We start from the raw sequence: 25258 nt of genomic DNA on the forward strand, positions 1-25258 counted from the left end.
TTGTACATATATTAAAACAATAACATTCTAGTTCTTATTTTTCAGAAACTCCACAAAGGGACCTCAACTAGAAATGTCATCCTTCTAAAACTAAAAGGATTCTCCTTTCCTTCCAAACTCTAAAAATCGAGTTATTCTAAATACACGTTTAACAATCAGTGTGAAATGTGGACAGGATGATTAACTCTGATGCCATACAGAGCAGAGCAGGGACACACGCTACGAGGATGAAAAACTGCACATTCCGGTCCACCATGCATGAGCCTATTTGCATAGCCACAGTCCTATGCACAATTACAGTGAGTTAAGTTTTCATTGACATATAAATGCATTCCAAACAAGTTTCTTTCCATCTAACACTTTGAGATCTGATGTAAAGTCATCTTGATAAAGGGACCTTGAGGAGACGACCCTTGTTACTCAACAGTTAAACTGGCCAGTCATAAAAGGTATGCTTTTATGAATTCATGTTGTGCCTGCCTTCCCAGAGTTTTTCTGAAGGGAAAGCTCCGCTATTGCCAAAATGCAAATTTGCATATTGGTAGTGCAGCACGTACAAGCATTGAAACCTACTGCAACGCTCCTCAACGGGTTCACTGCATACCTGACAAATTTAAGTACTTTGTGGTGGATTGGAGGGGAAAGAGGAGTGTGGCTGCTAAACAGCAGCCGGGATACAAGTGCTTGTGTGTATTCCTGTGCTCACTCGTAACTCGCTATGCATGATTTGAAAGTTCCAGCCAACGGCTGTGAGCAGGGGCAGTGAACCTGAGCGAGAGGTGGATAGACAATGGGCCGCTTGCGAGTGGGCCCTTACAGTTTCCCCTGTCATGCCTCATGCGAGTTATGACCAATAAACACTTCTCACAGTGTGGGGCTCTTCATAACAATGAGATAACATCAATTGCGTTGAATGCCCAGATACAGTGTTGACACAAGCGTTTCCTTCAATCATATTTCTGTTCCCTCAGTACTTCTCCCCAAGAGGGACAGCTATGCCATGAGGGTCTGCAGTTTGCAGGTAATGGGGATGCTGGCCATTGTTGAAGTCCTGCCTACGGGGATGCAGTGTTTTTCATAAATGATGGAATTCTGGCCATCAATGGCTTCACACAGTTATGGTTCTTGGTATGGAGACATAGTTTGGGTGTTGGGCATAGTGACAGGGGTACTTGAAGTTCTGGTGGTTGTGTACGGGACATGAGTGGGGCAGGGGAACACTTTTGGAATGCCTGAAAGAGGAGCAATGATGCAGGAGATCAGTTGGCTACTGGATGCAGTGCTTAGATTTCTGGGCATGGTTGGGATATCCTGGAAAGATTAGGGTGAGGTACGTGATTTGGGATCTGAGAGAGATGATCAGAAATAGGGGGTGGGGGGTAGGTACAATTGCTCACCTGAACAATCTGAATGTTGGATGAGGAGCAACCAACTTCATCAGAGACATCAATCACAAATCCACCCGTCTCTATGGCCACTAGCTTGACTGGAACCCTGCGTGTGACACCAGTCAGGGGCGCGGTGTTCAGAATCTCTTCCTCCTGCAAAGGAAATGGCCATTGAGGGGCAGTTAGAATTTGTACCACGACCAAAGCATGAAATGCACCCTCTCTCAATGCCTGTTACAAAGTTGCATTGTCTATTGAGAGCAGACAAGCTCCTTGTCACCCTTTGCTCAAATACTCGTCAATGTCGACCCTACCTTGGACAGTGGTATGATGGCCCGGAGGTCCCGCTCTGAGACCAGTATCTCTGAGAAGACCTTCTCGCCTTCAGTTGAATCAACGGAACCAGGGTATTCCACCTGCCAGGTAATGCGACGTGTAGAAACTGGGCCTGTGGCATTCTCCACGCCAAAATCCAAGTACAGGAACTCTGGAAAATCTGCTGCGCTGTATATGAAGGGATGAAAAAGGGGCCATCAATAGCTGCAGTGGAAAAAAAGCTTTAGGAAGAAGTCTGCTTGGTCAATAACCAGTAGGGCCGAGATGTAGTGAGATGAGGGACTTCTCCTTACCTCCAGTCCGGACGGACACCAGGAATCCTACGGCATGTGACCAGGCCAGAGAGGTGCTTGGAGCCCTTGTGCTTCTCCATTTTCACTGTCCAAGCCTCAGGGACAGCAGCACGGGCAAAGATGACGTACAGGCCCCTTTTGAACTTGATCCTATGAGGGTGAAGAGAAAGGTGGAAGAACAGGTCAGTACAAAAGGACAGAGGAAAATGGAAGTCATACGCAAGAATAGACTTGCCATGGAAACCCATGCCTCCTGACGAGCAAGTACAGGACAAACCAGTAAATTGGAAAAGGAAACCAACACTTGTCCAATTCATTTCCACCTCCCACACATTCTCATGAAAAACAATGCTCATTCAAATCGGACAAAGAAGGAAAATTCAGGGAACAGTGTTTTATCAAGTGTGGCGGGACCAGAAGAAGGAGTCAGACTAAGGACATTTGAAGAGTGTTTATTCAAAAGTAAAAGGGAAAATGCCCATCTATCCCATCTCTAAGAGGGCGTTCCCTAACTAGAAAATTGAAATAAGGGTGCTAGTCAGTCGTCCAAAACAAATGTCCATCCTCTGTCCAAAACCTACTTACTACCTAGCCGTATTACATTTAGAAAGCAACAGAAAGTTAAGCCAGCACCTTGTGCGTCAGGCTTAGGCTTCACCTGGCCTAAAGTCACTTGGATCTCTCTCCAAGTAATTGCTCTGGTTTCAAAAAGAAAAGGGTCCATAAAATATCACTAGAAATAAGTGTTCAACTATTATTGAGAAATGTTTTGGGGAAAGTGAAGTTCTTCATGTTTGGTCAAAGTCTTAGGCTTTTTACAGGGGAAATGCTTACTTTATTCCTCCTCCACCAACTTGTTTGCATGTCCTTTACTTAGGATTGGCTTGGGTGAACCCATCAGGTTCACTTCTATTTATGTGTTTTACAATATTCTTTGGTTTTATAGGACCCTCCCGGTCCTGGTAATTCACTTCTTGTGGGTGTTCCCTGGCGTTTGCCAATATTCAATTGTTCAATATTCAACTTTCTAGGGCTCTTGTGGGCCAGTTTGCGTTCCAACTCTTGCTTTCTCATGCCTCCCTCTACCTTCTTGATGTACCTATGAGGGCTGGCATCTTGATTTCTCTCTCCGTAGCAGAAGATTTGTTCCTTCATGTTGATTTGGTCTCTGCATTGGTTCGAGGGCCCGAGACCCACCACGGCTGCAGTGTGGTTACTCCACCAGACGGGACAGCTCTTCCATCCTCATCTTGGTAGCGATTACTCTGCCTCTCTCTGTTAAAACTGATATAATATTGTTTCGTCCTCATTGTATTTGTTGGCCTATGCCCAGTCGCTTTGCGAGGAAATTCGTATTGTAAAATCGTGACCTTAAGTGAATCAAGCCGGGTTAAAGCCGCCATTTTAGTTTATCGTGCAAAGTCACCCTGTGGCCTAAAATGGCCGACCTGTGTTCTCTTGTTCTTGCTTTAACCTCTTCAACCTTTGTAGGAGAGTTAATGTCCAACCTGCCTGCAGGCTACATGTTAGGGTAATGTAGACCTTGTCCTTTGTTGACCTCGGGGATCAGGGGATTACTTGAATCGGCGATGTCAACCTACAAATATACAAGAACAATAACGCTATATAAACACGATATGCGAAACATCTGTGTGACTTGTATTAAAGCAATGTGTAAAGAGTGTAAAGTTAAACCTAGAGAATAATAGTGTGTTAGTAAATGTATTCAAAAGTAAACCGCATGCACGATATATGTAAATTAGGAACAAACCTGGCGCGACCCTAGCCCAGTACATGATTAACTTGTAGGAGGCTGGACATCGTTATAAAGAAACTGTATAAATACGCTGATGTCCAGCTAGCAATTCCTGTTCACTGCTCACATTGAACCCTGCTGGTGGTCTCTGTGATGTACTGATGGCCAAATAGCTATTTGTGTACTTTGTTTTGTAAACTGTACAGAATTGTAATAAAGATTCTGGGAATCTTTACAAGCCTGTGTCGGTGTATTTCTCTTTGCATGGTGTAAAAGCCTCAATATTGTATTTTCTGATTCCACAGATGGCGCCCGAAAAAGGGACCCTCAAGATTGACTTCGACTCGTTAAAGGTTGGCTCGGCTATCGGACCGGGATCGGACGGTGCAAACAAAACGGCCCCTCTGGACGAGAAGTGAATTCCTCGGCGGAACAGCACGATCTGATCCCTGAACGGTGAGCTGTAGCCCGAGACGACGTCTTGACGAGGGTCCATATATCGAGGTGGGTAAATTTGCCGAAATCACCAGACACGTGGGTCCTTAGAATTGTCCTTAGTAACCGGATCGGCCTCCCAGTCCTTTGGTCAGGTGAATCGTGACCCGATTCTTAATTCAACCCTGACAATTTGAATTTGGCGCATTGTACTCGCAAGCACAATTATTTGATCAGGTAACACCAGAACTCTGATATGCCTGGGAAATTGTCTGCCTGCTTCGGGGCATTATTCCGCAGTGACAGACAATCTTTGGAAGATAGCCGTCCCACACCACAGGAGGGGTCGCCGGCATGTACTATGTACTGTAAGAAAGGCTTTGGTAGTATAGCATTTAATGACATTTGGCACAGACAGACCAGACATAACTCTAATCTTCGGTGGCCAACCAATGGTAGCTTTGAAATCCCTCGTATAGAATATCTAGAGTCTGTATTGGTAAAGAAAAAGGCTAGACCTGCAGCATTTGTTATGTTATGTTATGTTATTTTGCATTTATATAGCGCCTTATATACCATTGGTATGGTCTGAAGGCGCTGGTAGGTTGAACGCCCTCGGGAACCGAAGTTCGGGTCAGTAGAGAGAGAAGAGCGAGTCAAAAGTGCGTGTGTGCACCAGGTATGTGTGCAGCTGGTGCGGAATTCAGATGGTAGCTGCTTCTTAGCGGTAGGTGTGGTGGTTGAGAGATCAGCAGTATGTGTTCGCTCTGGCTGGCTTTATCCAGGACGAATGTGGCTGCGTTAGGCCTGAGGAGAACGCCTGGCTGGTGGGTGTGAGACCAGCAGTGTTTACATAGAGTGTTGTGGAGTGAGCGGGAGATGTAGATATGAGAACAGTTATACCGAATGGTGTCATAGTATCTCTGTGTTCTAGTTGAGTGGTGATGTAAGGGAGAGAGTAGGCGTGAGGTGTGTTATGATAAGTACTCTTTCAAAAAGTTCACTGCATTCTAAAACATATTATGTATGTCACGCAGTTCCGAGCGGGCAGGTCCGTTCTATTCATTTTGTTCATTTCAGGCGTTTGGGATTGTACTACACATTCATGCTTGCTTGACTTATTCTTCTCCAGTGTGCCTCACATATGCTCTCATGTGTTCCAGAAGTGTGCACTCCTGTCTTTCTTGTGCGTGCATTCCAGTCTACCCAGCGTAGTTTTAGGGGAAGAGCCAGGTTTTCAGTACTTTGCGGAAGGCCGTTAAGTCTTCAGTTAGGCGGATGTGGGGTGGGAGCGAGTTCCATAGGGTTGGGGCTAGCGTTGAGAATGATGATCCGCCTAACCTGGTTGAGTTTGTCTTAGGTATTACTAGGAGGCCGGCTGAGCTTGATCTTAGGGTGCGAGTGGGGTGATAAGGTATTAGCTTGTCTTGAAGATATTGCGGTCCGGTTTTATGTAGTGCTCGATGGGAGAGGCATAAGGTTTTGAAAGCTACCCTACGGGCTACTGGAAGCCAGTGCAATGTCTTAAGGGCTGGGGATACGTGGTCTCTTGGACCGAGCGCGAGTAGCATTTTGGCTGCCGCGTTTTGTGCTCTTTGGAGTTTGTTTAGTTGGTAGGCATGAATTCCGAGGTATAGGGAGTTACCGTAGTCCAGTCTTGATATGACAATTGATTGGACCGCGGAGACTCTGTTGGGGAATGAGAGATATGGAAGGATGCGCCTAAGATTTTTGAGGTGGTAGTGGCAGGATTTTGAGACATTGTTGACTTGGCGCGAGAGTGTTAGGTCGGAGTCTAGGGTGCATCCAAGATTTTTCACTGTGTTGGAGGGTGTCGGTGAGTTGCCCATGGCGGGAGGCCAGGGTATTGGGTGCGGAAGAAGATCTAGATTGCCGCAAATCATGATTTCTGTTTTGGAGGGGTTTAGTAGGAGGTGGCTTTGGGTCATCCAGAGTTCTATGTTAAGGAGGCAGGATGCCAGGTCGGGTCGGGAGTCGGGTTTCGAGTTCAGGATTTTTAGAATTAGTTGAGTGTCGTCGGCGTAGTTGTAACACAGGATGTTGTGTGCACGAATTATTGGTGGGAGGGTGATCAGGTAAAGATTGAACAGGAGGGCGGATAGACATGCTCCCTGAGGGACTCCCGTGTCGACAGGTCGGGGTTGTGAGGTAAAGCTGGAGAGTGTCGTTATTTGGTGCCTGTCTTTGAGGAATGAAGCTATCCATTTAAGGGCGGTTCCGCGGATTCCTATGGAGTGGAGTCGGTCTAGGAGGATTGAGTGATTGATCGTGTCAAAGGCGGCCGATAGGTCGAGGAGGATTAGTGCGGCGCATCCGGCGGAGTCTGCTGTCATTTTAAGGTCATCCCAGATCGAGGTTAGGGTGGTTTCAGTTCCGTGGCGTGATCTGAAACCTGATTGGGCTGGGTCTAGGAGGTTGTTGGTTTCGACAAAGGAGTTTAGTTGGGAGTAGGCGGTTCGGTCAATGAGTTTGGCAAGGAACCTAGTGTTTGAGATTGGGCGGTAGTTTTTGGGCTCGAGTGGATCGAGCAATGGTTTTTTAATTAGAGGTTTGACGTGTACCGTTTTGAATGCGTCGGGGAAGGTACCGGAGGAGAGGGAGGAATTTATGATAGATCTTGCGTATTCTCCTGCGCAGGTTGAGGCAAAGATTTCTTTAAGGGTTGTGGCTGGGCAGGGGTCCAGTGGTGAACCAGAAGGTTTGTGGGCAGATAGCAGTTTGAGAAACTGTTCTGGCGATATTGGACTAAAGGATTCAAACGTTGGTTGCGTGGATGTTACGGTTGCAGGGCTGGGCGGTATGGGCGGAGGATTGCTCGGTGGCTGAAGTTGAGCCATCTTGGTGTTTAGAGTTTTTGTTCTTTCGATAGCCGTGTTGTGAAAGTGGAGGGAGAGTGAGTCGCACAGCGATTGTGTGGCGGTTGGGCTGGTTGTATTGCAAGCAGGGTTGGTGGATTCTGAGATGATTTTGTGGAGTTCTTTGCTTGGGTTTTTGCAGTTTAGGATTCGGGTGTTGTAGTGGGCTTTTTTTGCTTTCCGGATTTCGGACTTATATTGATAGAGGTGACGGGCCAAGGTGGTCCTGTTTTCGTGGGTTTTCTCTTTCTGCCATTTGCGTTCTAGGCATTTGTAAAGTCGTTTAGTGGTCTTCAGCTCGGGAGTGAACCATCTGGGGAAAGGGGCGCAGCGGGTTGATGGTTTGCATGGGGGGGTGAGTCGCAAAAGAGGTGCGTTGAGCCATGAGTCAAAGGCCTCAGGGGTTAAATTGTTGTCGGGAAGGCAGGTCGGTGGTGGAGATTGGAGGAGTGCCTCGGCTAAGTCCGGGGTGATCGTTAATTTTTTCCAGCATTTGCGTAAGATTGGAGGTTCGGGTGCAAGTACGGGAATGGGGTCAGGTGAGTGGATGGTGAACGAGAGAATGAAGTGATCTGACCAGATGATTGGGGTTGGGGGCTTTAAATGAATCAGGGTGTTGGAGCTAAAGATGGCATCGAGGGTGTGTCCTTTGTAATGGGTAGGACCGTTTATGTGGGGTTGGAGATTAATTGCATCTAAACCGTCAACCAGGGAGTGTGTCATAGGGTTGGTGGGGATGTCGAGCCATATGTTGAAGTCACCAAGGAGGGTGAGGTTGGAGTGGTTTAGTTGCATGGTGGCGATTGAGTCGCAAAGGTTGTTTGCGAATTGTCTATCGTAACCAGGGGGCCTGTAGATTATTAAGAAACTGTGAGAGAGCGATGGGGAGAGGGAAAGTTTAACGAGGAGAGATTCGTAGGAAGGGATGGAGGGTTGGTTGTCGATGATCGAGGCGCGGAAGAGAGATTTGAAGACGAATGCTACCCCGCCTCCTCTGGATGGACGGTTCAGTGGGATGAGGGAGTAGTCAGGGGGAAAGGCTTCACTAGCGATTGGGTTGAAGTCATTGGAGAACCAAGTTTCGGTTATGAAAACTAGGTCTGGTTTGACAGATGTGAGGAGGTCATAGATGCAGTGTCTGTTTTTTGCTACGGAACGGGCGTTAAAAAGGATACAGTTCACATCGGCAGGCAATTTAGGTGTGGGTGCTGGACCGGGGTGTGGCGGTGGCGGAGAGGGCTGAGGAGGGGGGTTAAAGTCGGTGATGCTAGAAGGGAATAGTGGGCGGGCTGAAAACTTGGCAGGTTCCTGGCGGGGCTGAGTGACTTGGTGTGATAAGATGATTGGATTTGGGTTGGGTGATTTGGGGAGGGGGTGTGGGCGGGGGGGAGTTTCAGTTGCAGTTGATGAGAAATCGAGGGAGAGGGGTTTCAGGAAGGGGGAGGCCACGGGGGAAGGCGGAGAATGCGGGTGAGAGGGGGTGGGTCGGGACAGGGGAGGTGAGGAGTGCTGAATGATTGAGGGGGACCAGGCGCGTTTCCTCTTTGACGCATTACACAGTTGGAAAACAGAAGCTTTGCAGCAACAAAAGAGTAGAGAGAAACATATGCGTCGACATATGACAAGTGTCGAAAAGGCACGGTTATATGATCAAAATAAACAATTGGAGTCAGAGCGTTTCAATTAGGCATTCAAAAAATGTACCCTTCAAAAGATTTTCATACATCAGATGAATTGATTAATAAACTTTTGCATGAACGAAGGCCCGATGCCTCTGCGCCACCCCCGAACGTCCCTCCTCCTGGCGCTTTGCCCCTTCCTGTTGTTATTCCTCCTCCTATAGTTCCTCCGGTCCTCCCTGTTGGTCTTCCTGTTGTTCTTCCAGCCGTCGCTCCTTGGCCTCCCCCCTTGCCTCCACCTGCTGATATTCAGAATGTGCCTACTCTTCCTCTTCCAAGTGATTCCGCATCGCTTGTAGTTTCTCCTTGACGTGAATTAAAAGGTGAGGAAGCACGAATTTGTACAAAGGATGCGATAAGATGGATTTCGGATATGTCGATAACTCCAGATGAAGTATATGACACATATAGTCAGTATACGTTAGAAATGCAAAAGAAAGTGATACAGGTTATGGTAGAATACCTGCAGAATGAGTGTGTAAAAAGAAAGATTTGTTGTCCCGCAGAATTGATGAGTGTTTATAAGAGAGCCTTTTTGATGGATACCTCTTCGACTGCCTTAGCGCTTGATTTGGCTCTGTTGCTTAGTAAGCGTTCAGAGCTGCCTACTTCTCAATTGCCTATGAGAGAGGTCCCTCCGACATTTGTCCCGAAAGTTGAGATTGCGGCCAATGCTGCACAAGGAATACTCGCGGTGGATATTCCTGCACATTACGTATCGCAGTTTGTTCACGTCCCGTTCTCAAGACAGGAAGTGAACACTATAAAGCAATCTATTCCTGATATAAGAAAGAATCCGACAGGGTTCTATAAAGAAACAGAGTCGGTCTTACAATCATCGGTGTTCACCTCAAGTGATATTGATTTATTATTTCCCGTGCTCCTTCCAGTTGATTTGTGGAAACAGATTAGGAATGTAGATGATGTACCTGGGTTAGGAGATACACGGGATAACATGGTGAGGCTCGACAGAGAAAGACCAGCTGGCGAGCGACCTCCTCAAGTGATATTAACTTTGCCTGATAGGATTATTGTAAAATTAAAAACTATAGTTCCTGAAAAAAGAATCATTTGGGACAAGCTTATGGCCTGTGTCCAAGGAAAGTCTGAGGGTGCAACCGATTTTTTCAATCGGTTTGAACAGGTATTTTCAGATTTCAGTGGACAAGACTTAGGCACAGAGTCAGGGAAAAGGCTGTTTGTTGACAAATTTGTATGTGGATTGCTGCCTGACATCCAGTTACAGATTATGTCCTCCTAAAGCGCTTGGCAGGCGAAGTCTCAATCAGAAGTACTGCACATGGCTCAGTACTATGAAAACCGTGTCAATAATGAAAAGGAAAAACTTGAGAAAAAAAAGGGTGACTTAAAAACAAAAGTCCTATTACAACAGATTGTTAGAAACCCTAGAGGAGTAATCAATTCAGAGGTCAGTACGTTCCACAGGGAAGTACGCCCCTGGCTCCGGTAAACATTAACCAGTGTGCCTATTGTCGACAGGAAGGTCACTGGCGCGCACAATGTCCGACCTTGCAGCAAAGGTCATTTGGGAACATGGGCAGACGATCCAGAGGTCGCCCAGGTGCAGGGAGCCCTGGCAGAGGTCAGTTTGCACCAGAATCACAGCAACCTCCTTCACAGGATAGACAAGACAAGTATCGAGTGTGGATAATAGAAACATTTTGATCACCCTTCTGCCGCATACCTCTCTGAAGAGCTTCCTTTTGACGACATTCTGTTTCGCTAGGATTGCCCGAAGCAGGATTTGGAACCGACGCCTATTCCCGTTCATCAGAAAGGTCCCTACGTTGAGATGGCGGTGGGAAATAGGAAGCATCTATTTTTAGTAGATACGGGAGCACAGAAATGTTCCATTGACCATTCACGGGTTCCAAAAATTCCCCTGTCAGGGCAGTCCAACGTTTCCGTAGGATTTTCAGGCACACCTGTAGTTGTCCGGTCTCTTTGCCGGTACCGATAACACTGGGTCCCTTCACGGAGCAGTGTCCATTTCTACTTACTACAAACTGTGGGGAGAATTTGCTGGGGCTAAATTTGTTGAAGGAATTGCATGTAGTAATACATTGTTCCCCGGACGGAGTTCAGTTAACAATTTCACCTCAGCAATCACTCGCCTCTCAGTTTTTGACTCGACCTTTACCGCCAGAATTCAGTAATATTCCAGAATGCTTATGGGCAATTGATGATGATGATGTGGGCATTCTTCAAATTGAACCTGTTAAAATTATTCTGATACATGGAGTAAAATTGCCTCGCATCCCGCAATATATGATCTCAGTTGAAGGCGAACAGGCTTTAAAATGTATAGTCTCACATTTTTGTACATCGTGGAGTAATTGAGGAAATTACTGGTAGTTTGTGTAACAGCCTGATTTTGTCAGTATACAAAAAAAGTTGATAATGTGATTCCCTTTCGGTTTATAATTGATTTGCGTGCTATTAACAAAATTGTGGCTCCTCAATTTCCTATTGTACCTGATGTTACAACAATACTAACCATGATTCCGGCTTCTGCCACTCACTTTAGCGTTGTTGACCTCAAAAATGTGTTTTTCAGTATTCCCATACACAAGGATAGCAGGTATTTGTTTGCGCTTACCCTAGGTGGACGCTCATTCACATTCACTCGTGCACCACAAGGGTAACTGAAAGTCCAAGTATTTATAGTAGGGCGTTAAAAGAGCAGCTTGATACCCTCGAGTTGCCTACTACTTGCACGTTACTACAGTATGTAGATGATCTCCTCTTGGCTGCCGATTCTGAGAGTGCCTGTAAAGAAGGCACAGTGTTGTTGCTTTGTCATCTAGCAAAACATGGCCACAAAGCTTCACTCAAGAAATTCCAATATTGTTGTCAGGAGGTCGCCCATTTAGGCTATCTCCTGTCAAAGGAGGGAAGAAGGTTGACACCTGAACGAATAAAAACTATTTCTGGCATGTCTGTCCCAAATACGCAGAAGGAAGTTAGAGCCCTGATGGGTATGGCTTCTTACTGTAGATTGTGTATCCCTAACTTTTCGTTAAAGATTAAACCAATGTTGGCTTTGACAAAGAAGGGCATTTCTTGCCATGGACTTTGGCACACCAGACAGCATTTGACTTGCTCAAAACCGTGCTGTGTTCGGCACCGGTTTTAGGAACTCCAAATTATGAAAAGGCCTTCGTGTTGTATGTGCATGAACGTGATGGATGTGCTTTGGCTGTGTTAACGCAGGAACATGGAGGGAAGAATAGGCTGTGCGGCTATTTCTCATCCATCCTTGATCCTGTTGCATGCGCTTTGCTGAGATGTTTGAGAGCTGTTGCTGCTGCTGCGTCCGTAAAACAGAGCGAGGGAATGGTCCTGGGTCATGCGTTAACCCTAATGGTACCTCACTCTGTAGATATTTTATTGAATAGGACTCAAACGCAACACCTCACTTCCGCACGATTGACAAGATACGAATTGATCTTGTTTGCTCCCCACATTCAAATTCAGAGGTGTTGTGTATTAAATCCGGCTGAACTTTTACCTGTCCCGCAAGATACTGTTGATGGTGACGATATGTCACACAATTGCCTTTATACGACAGAACAAGAGACTAAAGGTAGAATCAATTTGAAAGACAAGCCTTTGAATAACCCACAACGAGAGCTATTTTGTGATGGCTCTTGTTTTAAACTTCCGAATGGTACATCCACGGCTGCTTATGCCGTCACTACTTTAAGCACGATTGTGGAAACCAAAAGAATTATGCATAATTCCGCGCAGGCCGCAGAAATTATAGCGTTAACTCGAGCTTGTGAACTTTCTGAAGGGCTTACAGTAAATATATATACCAACAGTCAGTATGCTTTTGGGGTGGTTCACAACTTCGGTAGACTTTGGAAAGAACGAAGTTTCTTGACCTCAGATGGCGCGAAAATTCAGCATGGCACTTTAATAGTGCAATTACTTTCAGAGATCGCACTCCCTGTTCAGTTAGCCATTATAAAATGTGCAGCACATCAAAACGTTACAGATGATATAGGAAAAGGGAATGCTTTCGCTGATCAGATAGCTAAGCAAACTGCCACTGATTTTAGTTCAGAAATGTATGCTGTAAGAGAAACTGTAAATATTTGCACTTTTGGTGAAAGTATCGATTCTGTAAAAGACATTCAAGCAGATGCTACTAAAGAGGAAACCAAGAAATGGGCCGAGGGTGCAGGAAGATTGGATGATGATGGGTGTTGGGTGGACAATGTTGAAGGACAATGGTTACTCCCTGACGCCTACATTACAATGATGGTCATTATGGCTCATGGTCCGACACATGTCTGCGCGCGTAAATGGACTAAAATGTTACACAGTGTATGGGCCAATGATAACATTTTCAAAATTGCGGAGCGCTTTGTCCAAGGGTGCATGGTCTGCTTGCAGCACAATGTAGGAAAAGGTACCTCGAATCCTAGAGGAAGTTTCGCTCCACCTTCTTTTCCATTTGAGGTTATCCACTTTGATTTTATTGAGATGGAACGTTGCAACAATCTTAAATATGTGTTGGTTGTCATTTGTGCATTTAGCAAGTGGGTTGAGGCCTTCCCTGTTAGAGATGCAACGGCCATAACCATGGCAAAAACTCTGTTGAAAGAGTTTTTTCCTAGGTTTGGGCTGCCGAGAGTCATCTGGTCGGATAATGGGCCACACTTTATCGCTGCTGAAATCCTACAAATATGCAAAGGATTGCAGATTGATAAACGGTTCCATTCGGCCAGACATGCCCACAATGCCGGATTAGTGGAAAGGCACAACGGCATTATAAAGAACAAGCTCGCTAAGACGTGTGCCGGCACCAAGTTAAAGTGGCCGGACGCCTTACTGATCGTGTTGTTGTCGATGAGAACAACCCCTCAAACTAAGACTGGGCTCTCTCCCTTTGAGGTGGTGATGGGGAGGCCTGCTAATATTTGGGGTATGCCAAAATGTCGCTCATTGCGGGATGTAGAGAATGTGCTTCTTTCAGATTACTGTAACCAGTTGACTAAAAATCTGTTTTCAATTTATCACCAGGTGCGAGAGGCATTACCTGTACGTTATGAGGGTCCTGGTCACAATCTACGACCGGGAGACTGGATCCTCACGAATGTTTGAGAGGTCGTCTTGCCTTGTACCTCAGTGGAGGGGTCCCTACCAGGTCCTGCTAGTCACCCAGACTGCTGTGCGGTTAGCGGGTCGTAAGAACTGGATCCACGCGACACACACCAAACAGATCCCGCAGCCCGTGCCATACGATACAGAAGACGCAGAATCCCTTTCCACTGCTCTAACCAATGTGCCCGAAACAGCAACAACTGACAAGAGAGTATCGGAGACCGTTCCAGAATTCGTAAGGCCAGACAAAACGGCCATCTTGTCTCCGCACTCTCCAACAGTCGTACTTCCGGATCAATCATTTTTTGATCCCATTTCCGTTCACTCGCCACCTCCAGTGGGAACTGACGACATATTGTTATCTGATCCTTCGGCACCAGAAATTGTGAAACATAATTTACGTCCAAGCAAATAGACGTACAGCACGGTTTGACTGTGCGATTGAGGAAACCATTTCAGGGCTTGCCTTTTGGCCCGACTGTACGAAAGGATTCTGTTGGCTAAGGGTTGTGGGAAAGACATTAAGAAGAGCCGCGACTGGAGTCGCCAGCAAACGAACAATTGGTGTTTTTTCGATTGAAGACTACGATGCCTGCACCCGCTACCGCTCGTACCGAACTTTTAGATAAATATGTGACTAGCAGAGACAATGATCAAGCATGTAATGGGACCCCCAAAGTGTATTGTTGCCTTTTTGTAATAACTGGGTTTTTAGTAACTATTGGTTTTGGGTTATGGTATCTGGAGGAAGCATATCCGCTAGAGGACGTTTTACCTGTTGAAAATGTATCTGTTTTCCCCACTCCTTCCGTGCAATTGCATACCTTGTCGCCTAGAGATTCTTCGCATAGACGGAATTATCATAATAATACTCTTTTGTTAATAATGAATGCCACTCATGCAATTTTGAATAAGACCAACTGCTGGATCTGCTCACATCTAACGTAACATGTGTTATAAGGGGCTAGGTTGGTATATTCATCCTTTACCATTGACAACTGCTTGTTATGCTTCTCTTAGAGCACTATTCTTTGGCCAATGGAATGACATCGTCTCAGGGACCTTTGATGGTACAAATTTGAATAGTTTTGAAAAACGTGTTTTGATGCCCCTGGGATGCTTGCTTTTTGCAAACAGGAGTAAGCCAAACGTTTCTTCTGTTAGGCCCTCTGATAGATTGTCTCGTCCTTTTCAGTCTTTGATCTCTTTCAAAATGGCTCCTATAGGCAATAAGTATGCAACGCCTCCATCTTATTCTGTTAACCATAGCCCTGATTCAGTATCCTTCTGCATACAGAGGAATGGAACACGGTCAATGGGTAATTTTAGAAAATGCGCCAATTTGACTAGTGAGAACAGACCTCTGTATGTAAGTGAACCTGTCTATTTTGTTTGCGGTTATGTGGCATTTCCATGGTTGCCCAGGGATTGGCAAGGAACCGGTTATTGAGGGATTCTATTACCTGGGTTATTTATTGCCAGTACTGCAGAAATTTCGAAGACTCGTCCACGACGAGGTGTGAAGGGGGATACTCCAGCGCAAAATCTAGGAGACATGAAATCCTTTGTGCCATTTTTTGGGCAAATTACGAATTCAGAAGATATCAGGGGACTAGCGAGAGTATTGGAGAGAACCATCAACCGGACCACTGACATACTCTATAATATGACGTTAGAACAGAAAGCAATAAGATTAGTAGCTCTTCAGAACCGGATGGCATTAGATGTCATTCTGCCAGAGTGTGGAGGAGTATGTAAATTAGTGGGGTCCGCTTGCTGCGTTTATGTAAAAGACTCCTCTCCAACGATCTTTAGGGCTATCCAAAATCTATATGTTCTTAGTTCAGAAGTGCATGTTCCTGAGGGAAACTGGAAACTTAGTGCATGGTTTTGGGACCTCCTACGGTCGTGGGGATGGAAGTTGTTTTCGGCCCTGCTGATTATCTTGGGAAGTTTTCTGTTCCTTTGTTGTTGTATACAGTGTCTCCCTGGTATATGTTCAGTATTAGGGGGGTGTTGCGCGCAAGCAACAAGTGTATTAGGGCATATAATATACACCCCAGATAAGGTTTCCAAGGAGTATGTGTTGAAATAAACTAGTGTCTGATCTAATGGCAATAGATATGTCTGACAATGATTCAGGGTGTATAGACGTTGAAATGTGGAGTTAGTCGCAAAGTGATAGAAGGTAGTTTAGCACTTGGCATAGGCCAAAAGGAGGGTTTGTTAAAATGGATATAATATTGTTTGGTCCTCATTGTATTTGTTGGCCTATGCCCAGTTGCTTTGCGAGGAAATTGGTAAGGTCGTGACCTTAAGTGAATCAAGCCTCCATTTTAGGTTAAAGCCGCCATTTTAGTTTATCGTGCAAAGTCACCCTGTGGCCTAAAATGGCCGACCTGTGTTCTCTTGCTCTTGCTCTTGCTTTAACCTCTTCAACCTCTGCAGGAGAGTTAATGTCCAACCTGCCTGCAGGCTACATGTTAGGGTCATGTAGACCTTGTCCTTTGTTGACCTCTGGATCAGGAGATTACTTGAACCGGCAATGTTAACCTACAAGTATACAAGAACAATAACGCTATATAAACACGATATGCGAAACATCTGTTTGACTTGTATTAAAGCAATGTGTAAAGTGTGTAAAGTTAAACCTAGAGAATAATAGTGTTTGTTAGTAAATGTATTAAAAAGTAAACCGCATGCACGAGATATGTAAATTAGGAACGAACCTGGTGCGACCCTAGCCCAGTACATGATTAGCTTGTAGGAGGCTGGACATCGTTATAAAGAAAGTGTATAAATACACTGATGTCCAGCTAGCAATTCCTGTTCACTGCTCACATTGAACCCTGCTGGTGGTCTCTGATGTACTGACGGCCAAATAGCTATTTGTGTACTTTGTTTTGTAAACTGTACAGAATTGTAATAAAGATTCTGGGAATCTTTACAAGCCTGTGTCAGTGTATTTCTCTTTGCATGGTGTAAAAGCCCCAATATTGTATTTTCTGATTCCACATCTTGTTGCCGGCCTTCCGGCGTCCCTTTTTGCTTGCTAAGCTCAACAACACTGTTGGTTCAACAGTGCGGCTCAGCTCCACCCCTCCAGGATGTCCTTACGTCAGAGGCTTGCCTCTGTGTGTGCTTCTCTCCTTCTCCTTTAGGTTTCCTCGTCATTTTAAGTTTGCTACCGTGTTCCAAAGGGGTGTGAGGGAAATCCAGAATTACCTAAGCCAATGAGATGGAAACAATGTTGCTGTTCATGAAGGGTAATACAGCAGTAACAGCAGGCTTTTCAGTTTCCATGTAGGTGGAAAAACACTGTCCAACAGGGAGCTCCTTGTGGGAATAGGAGTCCTTGTCCCATAGAGGGGAGCCGCTCCCAGTGAGATCCCACTTAGTACGACGCCTAGGGAGGGTCTTGCTTAGCGGGTTCACCTCCCTAGCATCAAAGTGGATGGCTGTCCATGGTGAGAAGGGACCAATAGTCCAGATTTGCCACACAAGCATCATTAAAACACAGCAGTCTGTCTCCAACACAGCATCCACAGACAGCAGATAACTTAACTTCTAATAAAATTGAATATGTTTCCTGTCACTCAAGAGGTTGTATTAAAGAGCACATACCCGAAAGCAGCAGGGGCATGGTGGATTGTACTTGGGTTGAAGAAGGGAGGATGGGGAGGGTTCATGGTGGCTGAGTGTTAGGTTGGCAAGTAAGAGATATAGGGGGTCATTACGAGTATGGCGGTAGGGGATTAACGGCACCGTTAAGGATGGCAGTGTTGTTAAGCCCCTATGCCATATTCCGAGGTCCCTTAGCGGGTCCCAGCAGGAACGGCTTGTCTGACCAGCCGTTCTTAGCGGGACCCGTTAAGGGACCATGGAGCGGGCCTGTTATTTGCTCCTTCCCTATTCCCATTGAGCCATATGGGGGCTCAAATGGGAATGAGGAATGGTTTTGTGAATGGGGACTTACCGGGTCCTCCAAGGTTGGAATGACCTGGTAAGTCCCCATTCAGAGAGACCGGACCCGGACCCGGGTTTGGATGCAGCCATGGCACTAATAGCGCCATGGCTGCCTCCAAACTCGTAATGACCCCCATAGTTGTCAAATGAGTTTAGGACATACTGTAAAAGGCTTTGAAAATATCTAGAAGGTATTTAGACTAGAGAAAAGTCCTGCAGGAAGACAGCAACAGTATATAGTCAATAGGTGGAGGTAGGAGAGGAGCAAGGGGAGTTAGCAAGAGTTTGGTTAATGAAGTGCAGTACTTTATTTGGGGTATAAGTGAATAAAGGAGTCTCGTAGCGAGACTGGTGCAGTAGTTCTGCTTGCTAAGAGTGGAAAGCAAAGATTCGGTAAATAATCAGTGAGATGGGACTGGTTGTTCAACAGTTTGATGCACACCACAGGGGCATTGGAGGGCATGAAAAGGATGAGTTTAAAGGTGTCATTGAAAAGGAACCCAAATGAGTCTTCGGGCAAGGGGCAGGAAATGGGAGAGGAGACGTGGCATTGGTCATGAAGCTGGGAGGTGGATATCCGAGTTGAGCGTAAAGCATTAAAGTGCCATTCAGTGGCAGAAATCCAAGTGGAGATAAGGGAGGACAGTTCAGGTTTCAAGGAGTGGAAGGATAAGGCGGCTCGAGTGTTAGAAGTGAATAGGTAGCACGAGAAGCCAAAAGGGTAATGAGGACAGGAAAGGGCCAGGGATGGATGCTTTGGGGACTCCTACTAGGAGCGCGGTGATAGAGGAGGTGTCTCTGATGCACAAGATGAAAAGGAGCAGCCAGAGAGGATCTAGGCAAGAGACTTGCCCTAGGGGCCTAGCTCCCAGAAAAAGATAAGAAAAGAAAGATTGGCCATGTCAAAGGGGAGCTGAAAAATGGAGGATAAAGATGAAAAGGTTTGGAGTGGTGAGCAGATGTAAAGAGGTTGGAATCACCGGTGAGAGCATTTTCACTGGGGCGACACTTACAGAACCAAAATTGAAGGAATTTGAGAGGTTTGATCTCCAGGTAGATGGCGATAGAAATTATACAGTTGAACAGCTCTGTGTTAGGTTGCCACCTGTTCCCTGCCATCTTTGCTGCCCACCAATCATCACTCCCATAACACCTTTTTCCGATTCGTGAGGGCATTTCTACATAATTCCACTTCCCCTCATGGTTTTTGTCTTCCTCTTTTTTGTTATTGGCCGGGGAGGTCACACCCTGAAACGCAACGTATGGCACGACGCCCTCTCTCCCCTTTCTTTCCCTTGGGGTGTAGTCCCATTTTCTTGGATTACCTTTCTTCAAGGTGTGGAGTTGGCCCCTCTAGCAGGTATCGAAAGGATGCCCGGGGGCCCTCCGGCTTAGTGAACCACTTAATAGAAAATATAAGCAGTTCTAGTATTTGGGGAGGACCAGCAACATTATTGTTACTCAAGGGAGGCTCAGCATACTAAAGTATAGAAAGCACTGACACATACCCTCTCAATCCCTAGGCTGCAGCCCATGTGACACACCCACCACAACACTACCCACTTCCCTGCTGTCGCCCATCTTTTGTGATCTGCAAGGACTGCACCCAGCTACTGAGCTCCTTCCTGCCAGCACTGCACACGTATGTGTACCCTTCACTGCAGCTCAGCATGCAATATCCTTTTGTATGTCGGGACTCTGGCTGAGCAGCATGTCCTGTGCCCTCTGTTTTGAGAGAGCACTTTACAAAGTGGTCATATGACATGTAATTGGGTAGAACACCGTATATCACAAACCTTTCAAGTGGTAAGGGAGAGTAGCCGATCGCTTGCTGCATTGGTAGGGTGATCAGTCGTTACTTTAAGAAGGACAGCAGAGGTGGTGCTAAGGAGGAGAGGGTTTGAGGGGTTATAGACCTGGGTCTTTTGGTTGTAGTCCTGGATAGAAGCTCAGGGGCTATAACCAAAAGGTTAGCTAGCCCCGAATCCCAACAGTCCAGATGTCAGCATAGCCCCAGGTCTTTTCCAGACTTAGCAATACCCCTGGTGCACAGCATCCCTGTAGTAAGCTTGGATGATCCCAGAAGCACGTGACATGTTAAAGTGAAAAAAGTGGAGATGGTTAGCAGCCCAAAGAATGGGTTCCAGTTCAGCTGGGGTGAGAGGGAAAGAGTCAATAAATGAGACTTTGAGAAGTAGCTGGGAAAGGAAGGCAAGAGGGGCAGTCCATGTGCCACTGTTGGACAATTTGCACGAGTGATAGTAGGATAAGTCATCAGGTGAGAGATAGGAGAAGAATGAGGAAGGTGAAGGGAGGCCAGCGTGCCTTTACAGGACAGAAGAACTTGCAAGGATGCCAGAGGAAACCTTTGGAGTTTCTTGCAGTAGATTGGGCAAGAAATGATTACTTGTTGAAAGCAATGAAAGCCAGATACCAGACCTTAGGTCACTGAAGCAGTTAGTGTTGCGGGCATCCTAAACCAACAGATTAGAGGCCAGATCCTGGGCAGAGTGGGTGAAACAGGAGTTCTAGGATGTACTGAATTAAAGTATAGAAAGGACAGTTCAAGCGAGTTGGTTTGGGTGGAGAGGGAGAAGAGCGGTTGAAGGAAAGCCCTGATTTGGGCCTGATAAAGAGCTATTGAGTTGGGGTAAAATCTACATTTAGCGAGAGGGATGAAACAGGTTGTAAAGGAAGGGAGAGTGACAGAAGTATAGTAAGGGGTGGCCAGAGGGAGACATCCAAGAGAATTGCACGATAGCTAAGAAACGAAGAAAGAAAGGGTTGGCCGAGATTCCCTGGATGTGAATTGGTTGATTGTGGATGGGAACAAGAGTGGTCAGAAGAGGAATTCCAGGTAAAAGTGGCGGGCATTGGACATGTTTGGGAAGTTGAAGTCACCCATGAGTACAGTGGGCACCTTTCTGGGCAGACATTTAAGAAGATGTCGGCCAAGATCAGGGAAGGAGACAAGAGTGCCAGGTGATTGATAGAGGGTGATTATAGTTAATGGGTGAGGTTGAAGGAGTTGAACACAACGTGTTCCAAGTCAGTAGGGGTTGAGCATGGAGGGACTATTGGGCAGGTGGGGTGCCTTTGTTCCTCATTATCCCGACTCCGCTGCCACGCGTCACAAGGAGAGTATGAGAGAACATGGCTGAGTTTGTGGAGGGGGACACGAGCAGCATTCTAGTGAGCGAAATCCAGGTCTTAGTGGCAGTCATCACTTGCTGAGCTGTCCAAGCCGGTCTCGTGGTCTTAGTCGATTCGCTGCCATTTATCCGCAGCTCGTCTCATCGCGGCTTGGTCTAAGCAGGACTATGTTTCACCTCTTCTTCAGGAGTTCCTTGGGCTTTTCCTGCAGGCAAGTTCGATTTTCGAACCAGGAGAATGCAGCTCTTTTGAGACCAGAGAGACTGTTTTTTTTTCAAATACATTATTACTCTGGTGTGGTCAGAACACCCCACAGAGTAAGTGAGCTGCTTTCCCTCTCCTAATTTGAAGCAAAACTTCACATGGCCAAACAGAACGTTTTGCCACAGAGCAACACCTCAAACATGCCGATGGAAGCTCTCTGCCCATGGAGGAGGAATGTGGAACTCTCTGGCGTGCCAAGATAAGGCACCACACCATGAATTAAGGTAAAAGAAGCTCCCCAACCGCTCGGCATATGATAGAGATATACGTGGCTCCCCTATAGTTCTGGGTGTCATTTTCAGCACAAGAGGCACTCTGACACCAAAGAACATGCTTGATAATGAAGACAATTGCCATGCAAAGAGACCCTTCAACAAACGGGAACACAACAGCACAAAAGCCCAACCACTCCAGAAGCAAATAACGAAGCATGTGAGGCACGTGATCCCCAGAAAGAGATGAAGAGATCCCGCCAACACGTGCAGAAATGGAGTATGCCCAGCACAAAGCGAGATGAGGAAGAAGCTTTCGCCCACTGCATTTCCAGGTGAGATGCCAGCTCAACAATGCACTTCCATCCAGCTTTCCCCATTAAAGGATTGCAGCCATAGTTTTATTTCAGGATCAAACCAAGCAAATCAGCAGGTAATGCTGGGCCGAGCCGATAAAAAAGTGAAACTAGCTACTGAAGATTGCAAGATAAGCGCTCTTCCTCCCATGAAAAATGTAATCCCTAAGACCAACCTCCAGGTCTATGGAGTATAGGAACACATTCACTTCTAGGCAATAGATGGGGGCTTGGGGAAGTGCACCCCACATGTGCAGATGCCCGCCTCCAACGGACAATGTAATCTACTCTCTCAATACCCAAAACTCAACCGAACCAGTGATGCCAAACCCAATCTCAACAGGAAAGTACAATCCTGCATATATGAATACCAAAACAAGGGCAATCCTTGAAATACCGAAATGGGTGGGTTACAAAAGTAGAAGAAACACAAATATCCTCAAAGAGCTGCAATGGCTACACCTTCCGTCACACATGTTCAAGACAACTGCACTAACCAGTCACAACCAAACTCACACTCTTCCCATCAGAGAAACTCCCCAACTCTGGAGACCAAATCAGCATCAGAAGACAGCATCCGCAGAATGAAAACCAAGAACTGCGAGAGGGGAACAAAACGCAGAAAAGGGCCTTATGCTGCTTTCACAATTTCTCTGAAACCGTTTACCAAAGCAGACCAGACTGAACCCCTCCATCCTAAATTTCAGCAGGAACCTTAAGACCCCACTCTTCAGAGGCGGACATCTTGCTAAATGCGGATAGCCATACTCGATCCTCAACACACGCACGTAGATAAACCAACAAAATGAAATTCCTTTATGCACCCACAGAATACAAAAAAATGGCAGATCTCATATAAAGGCAGGACTTGCCATTTGATGCATTGCCATAAATGCTCAAAGAATGGGAAGATTGTTATTTAAAAACAAACATGTTCCTGGAATAACATATCACAAAATACACATTTCAGGATATTATTTTTTTTCAAAAGGATTTTTCTTCCTTTGGCCATCTATTGCTCATTACAATGGTCCCTCTTAAAGTTGACCACCTTTAACTTCAGTCCTTTGACTCAAGGGGCAGCTGCATTCAGTTTCGCGAAGGCCACTCATGTTACACACCTTCCCATTTAAGCAGAACCTGCACCTGCCAAACGAGGGCTGAGTAGCAAAGAGAAGGTCCTGGTTGGCCAAGGAAGGCAAATCTATTCCCATGGATGTTGGTAGATTGGGGGGAAAGCCTTTAAAGAATGCATATATCTAGTAAAAGTCTTGGGGAGGATAGCTCAGGGACAACGTGCCCGCCTTGGAAGCAAGACGACACAGAGCAATGCAGGTCCGATCCCTCGGTCTGTGCTTAGAAACCTCTGGGCAGTAAGAGCGTTACAAATAACCAATTACAACGAACAACAAAGTGACTAAGAGCAAAAAAAGGCGCACAGAGCACAATGGCTCATAGCTACAGTAATTGAAGCATAATAAGAGTTGGCACCATAAGAACGAGGGGCCCAGGAGTAGTAGCCATCAAAAATGAATGACACCCTGGACACATTTAGAAGACTTGGCAAAGAGTTATATGCACATGAAGGCAGAACTGAGGGGAGCACTGGTGCACTCCTCCAGATCCAGATAACGGATTCCGAGCAAAGAATTGTCCATGAAGACAATGAAACCAGACTTTGATCAATTAAAGAACAATTAAAGAACAATTAGACCCTGGCAGCCAAGGCAACCCCTCTGGAACTTTACAAAATATTAGAAGGGCACTTACCCAGGGACCTCTTGAATACCTCTAGCCCAACACACTCAAAACGCCAATTGCCGTTAACTACCGATTGCTCCTCTAAGCTGCGTCACAGACAATGTATTTTATGCCAGACATGCTTAGAGCACACCATCTTTTCTGCAAAACTTATTTGTGGGGCTGCGAGTGCGAGGGATGCCGTAGAGTGGCAGGAGAGCAGAGCTTCAGTAAGAAGGACTACGAAAGTTCCCTTTTCACAGGATACTGTGACGAAAACGAGGGAATTCGTCCCTTCTCAAGTGGGGACCCACCTGCCCCCGAGAGGCTAGGGAGGTGAGCCCACTCCACAACACCCTCCCTAGGGGTAGAGGAAAGCGTGACCTCACTGGGAGAGACCCCCCCCCCTTTGGGACAAGGACTCCTGTGAGGAACTCCTTAAAGCTGTGCACACCGTGGACTACATGGGATGCTCTACAATATTAGAAACTTTTATACAACACTAGGACGAATAAAAACGTATATATTTCACCCAGAAAGAAATCATGCAACTTTAAATGGAAGTATCCAATCCACTAAGTATGCAATGAGCAACAGGGAGAGAGAGCAATGCATACGCAGGCAGCAGGATGGCCCCAAGCTGCATAACACCTGGAGCAAGCGTGAGCCGTGAAGCCCTCAAGTTTGCACATTACTGAACAGAGATGCCAGAGTTTTGGCAAATCCCCACTGTGAGAAGCCGAACAGGGAGGAGCCCCGTGGGAGGTGGTGGTGGCGCAACCACAAACGATCCATGGTGGGCAGCCGGCCCACAAACTATGGCAGATACCGCCGCAAGCAGAAAGCAAAAAGGTGTAGTCACTCAGCAGAATACAGGGACACCGTGAGAAGAAAAAACCAGAGGAAGGAAACGCCGGTGAAAGAAAGCAAGCAGATGGCAATACGGAACAAGAGGGAAGCTTCCAGAGAAACCAGAAAAGCCAAAAGGTAACGGGGAGAACAGGAATAATGGGAGGCCCATAGGGAATCATTTGACCATGTAAGAAACTCGTCCCTGTACAATTCACAAGGAAAAGTTGAACGTGAAACTGATGAACTTTTGAAAGTGTTGTGATATAAGAGAACGAAGTATTGAAAATCTTGAGAGTGAAAGATAAGACCAGTGCATAACAATACCCTGGGAAAAGGGGGATGCACTGATATTCTATACAAGAAGAGCATAACAAAACAGAAAGAGAATATTATGAGACAAAGCTCAGAAGCAATGTCCTGGTGACCATCATACAAAATCCAATAGACCAGAACAAGGTGAACCATAATTTCCAGGAGAAAAGGCCTAGCAGAGAAATAATATTCTTCAAGAACACTGAATCTAGTAACCAAGAATACAGATCCTATAAAAGATCCACCAAGGCTATATGCAAGGAGGAGAGAAAAGCTAATAGCCCACTTGAAGAGTTACAGAGGCTAATATTAGAAATAACAAGTGAATATGTGAAGATTAAATATTAATAAGGAATCCTAATACTGGTACCAGAAGTACCCTCAGGCGAAGGGAGCCACTCTTCTGGCCTAAGTTAGTTATCATAGTGTCAGGGTCAGTTAGGTTGGTTTGGACAGCTGACAGTCCATTGGGCATTCACGAATGACTGACAAGCACCTTAGTAACAT

General features: G+C 46.0%; 1 protein-coding gene across 1 annotated transcript in view; it reads right to left on the minus strand.

Moving 5' to 3' along the window:
• Positions 1–25258, minus strand: part of TMEM132A (transmembrane protein 132A) — a 238667-nt gene that overhangs the window by 80220 nt on the left and 133189 nt on the right. Inside the window, exons 5-7 of the mRNA XM_069628889.1 lie at positions 2018–2167; positions 1703–1892; positions 1398–1541 (exon numbers count right to left, since the gene is read on the minus strand). Of these exons, the coding sequence (XP_069484990.1) occupies positions 1398–1541; positions 1703–1892; positions 2018–2167 (484 nt within the window). The remainder of the gene's footprint in view (positions 1–1397; positions 1542–1702; positions 1893–2017; positions 2168–25258) is intronic.

This window comes from Ambystoma mexicanum, chromosome 12 (assembly GCF_040938575.1).
Source record: "Ambystoma mexicanum isolate Mex_15411 chromosome 12, UKY_AmexF1_1, whole genome shotgun sequence".
In the NCBI taxonomy this organism is placed as follows: Eukaryota; Metazoa; Chordata; class Amphibia; order Caudata; family Ambystomatidae; genus Ambystoma; species Ambystoma mexicanum.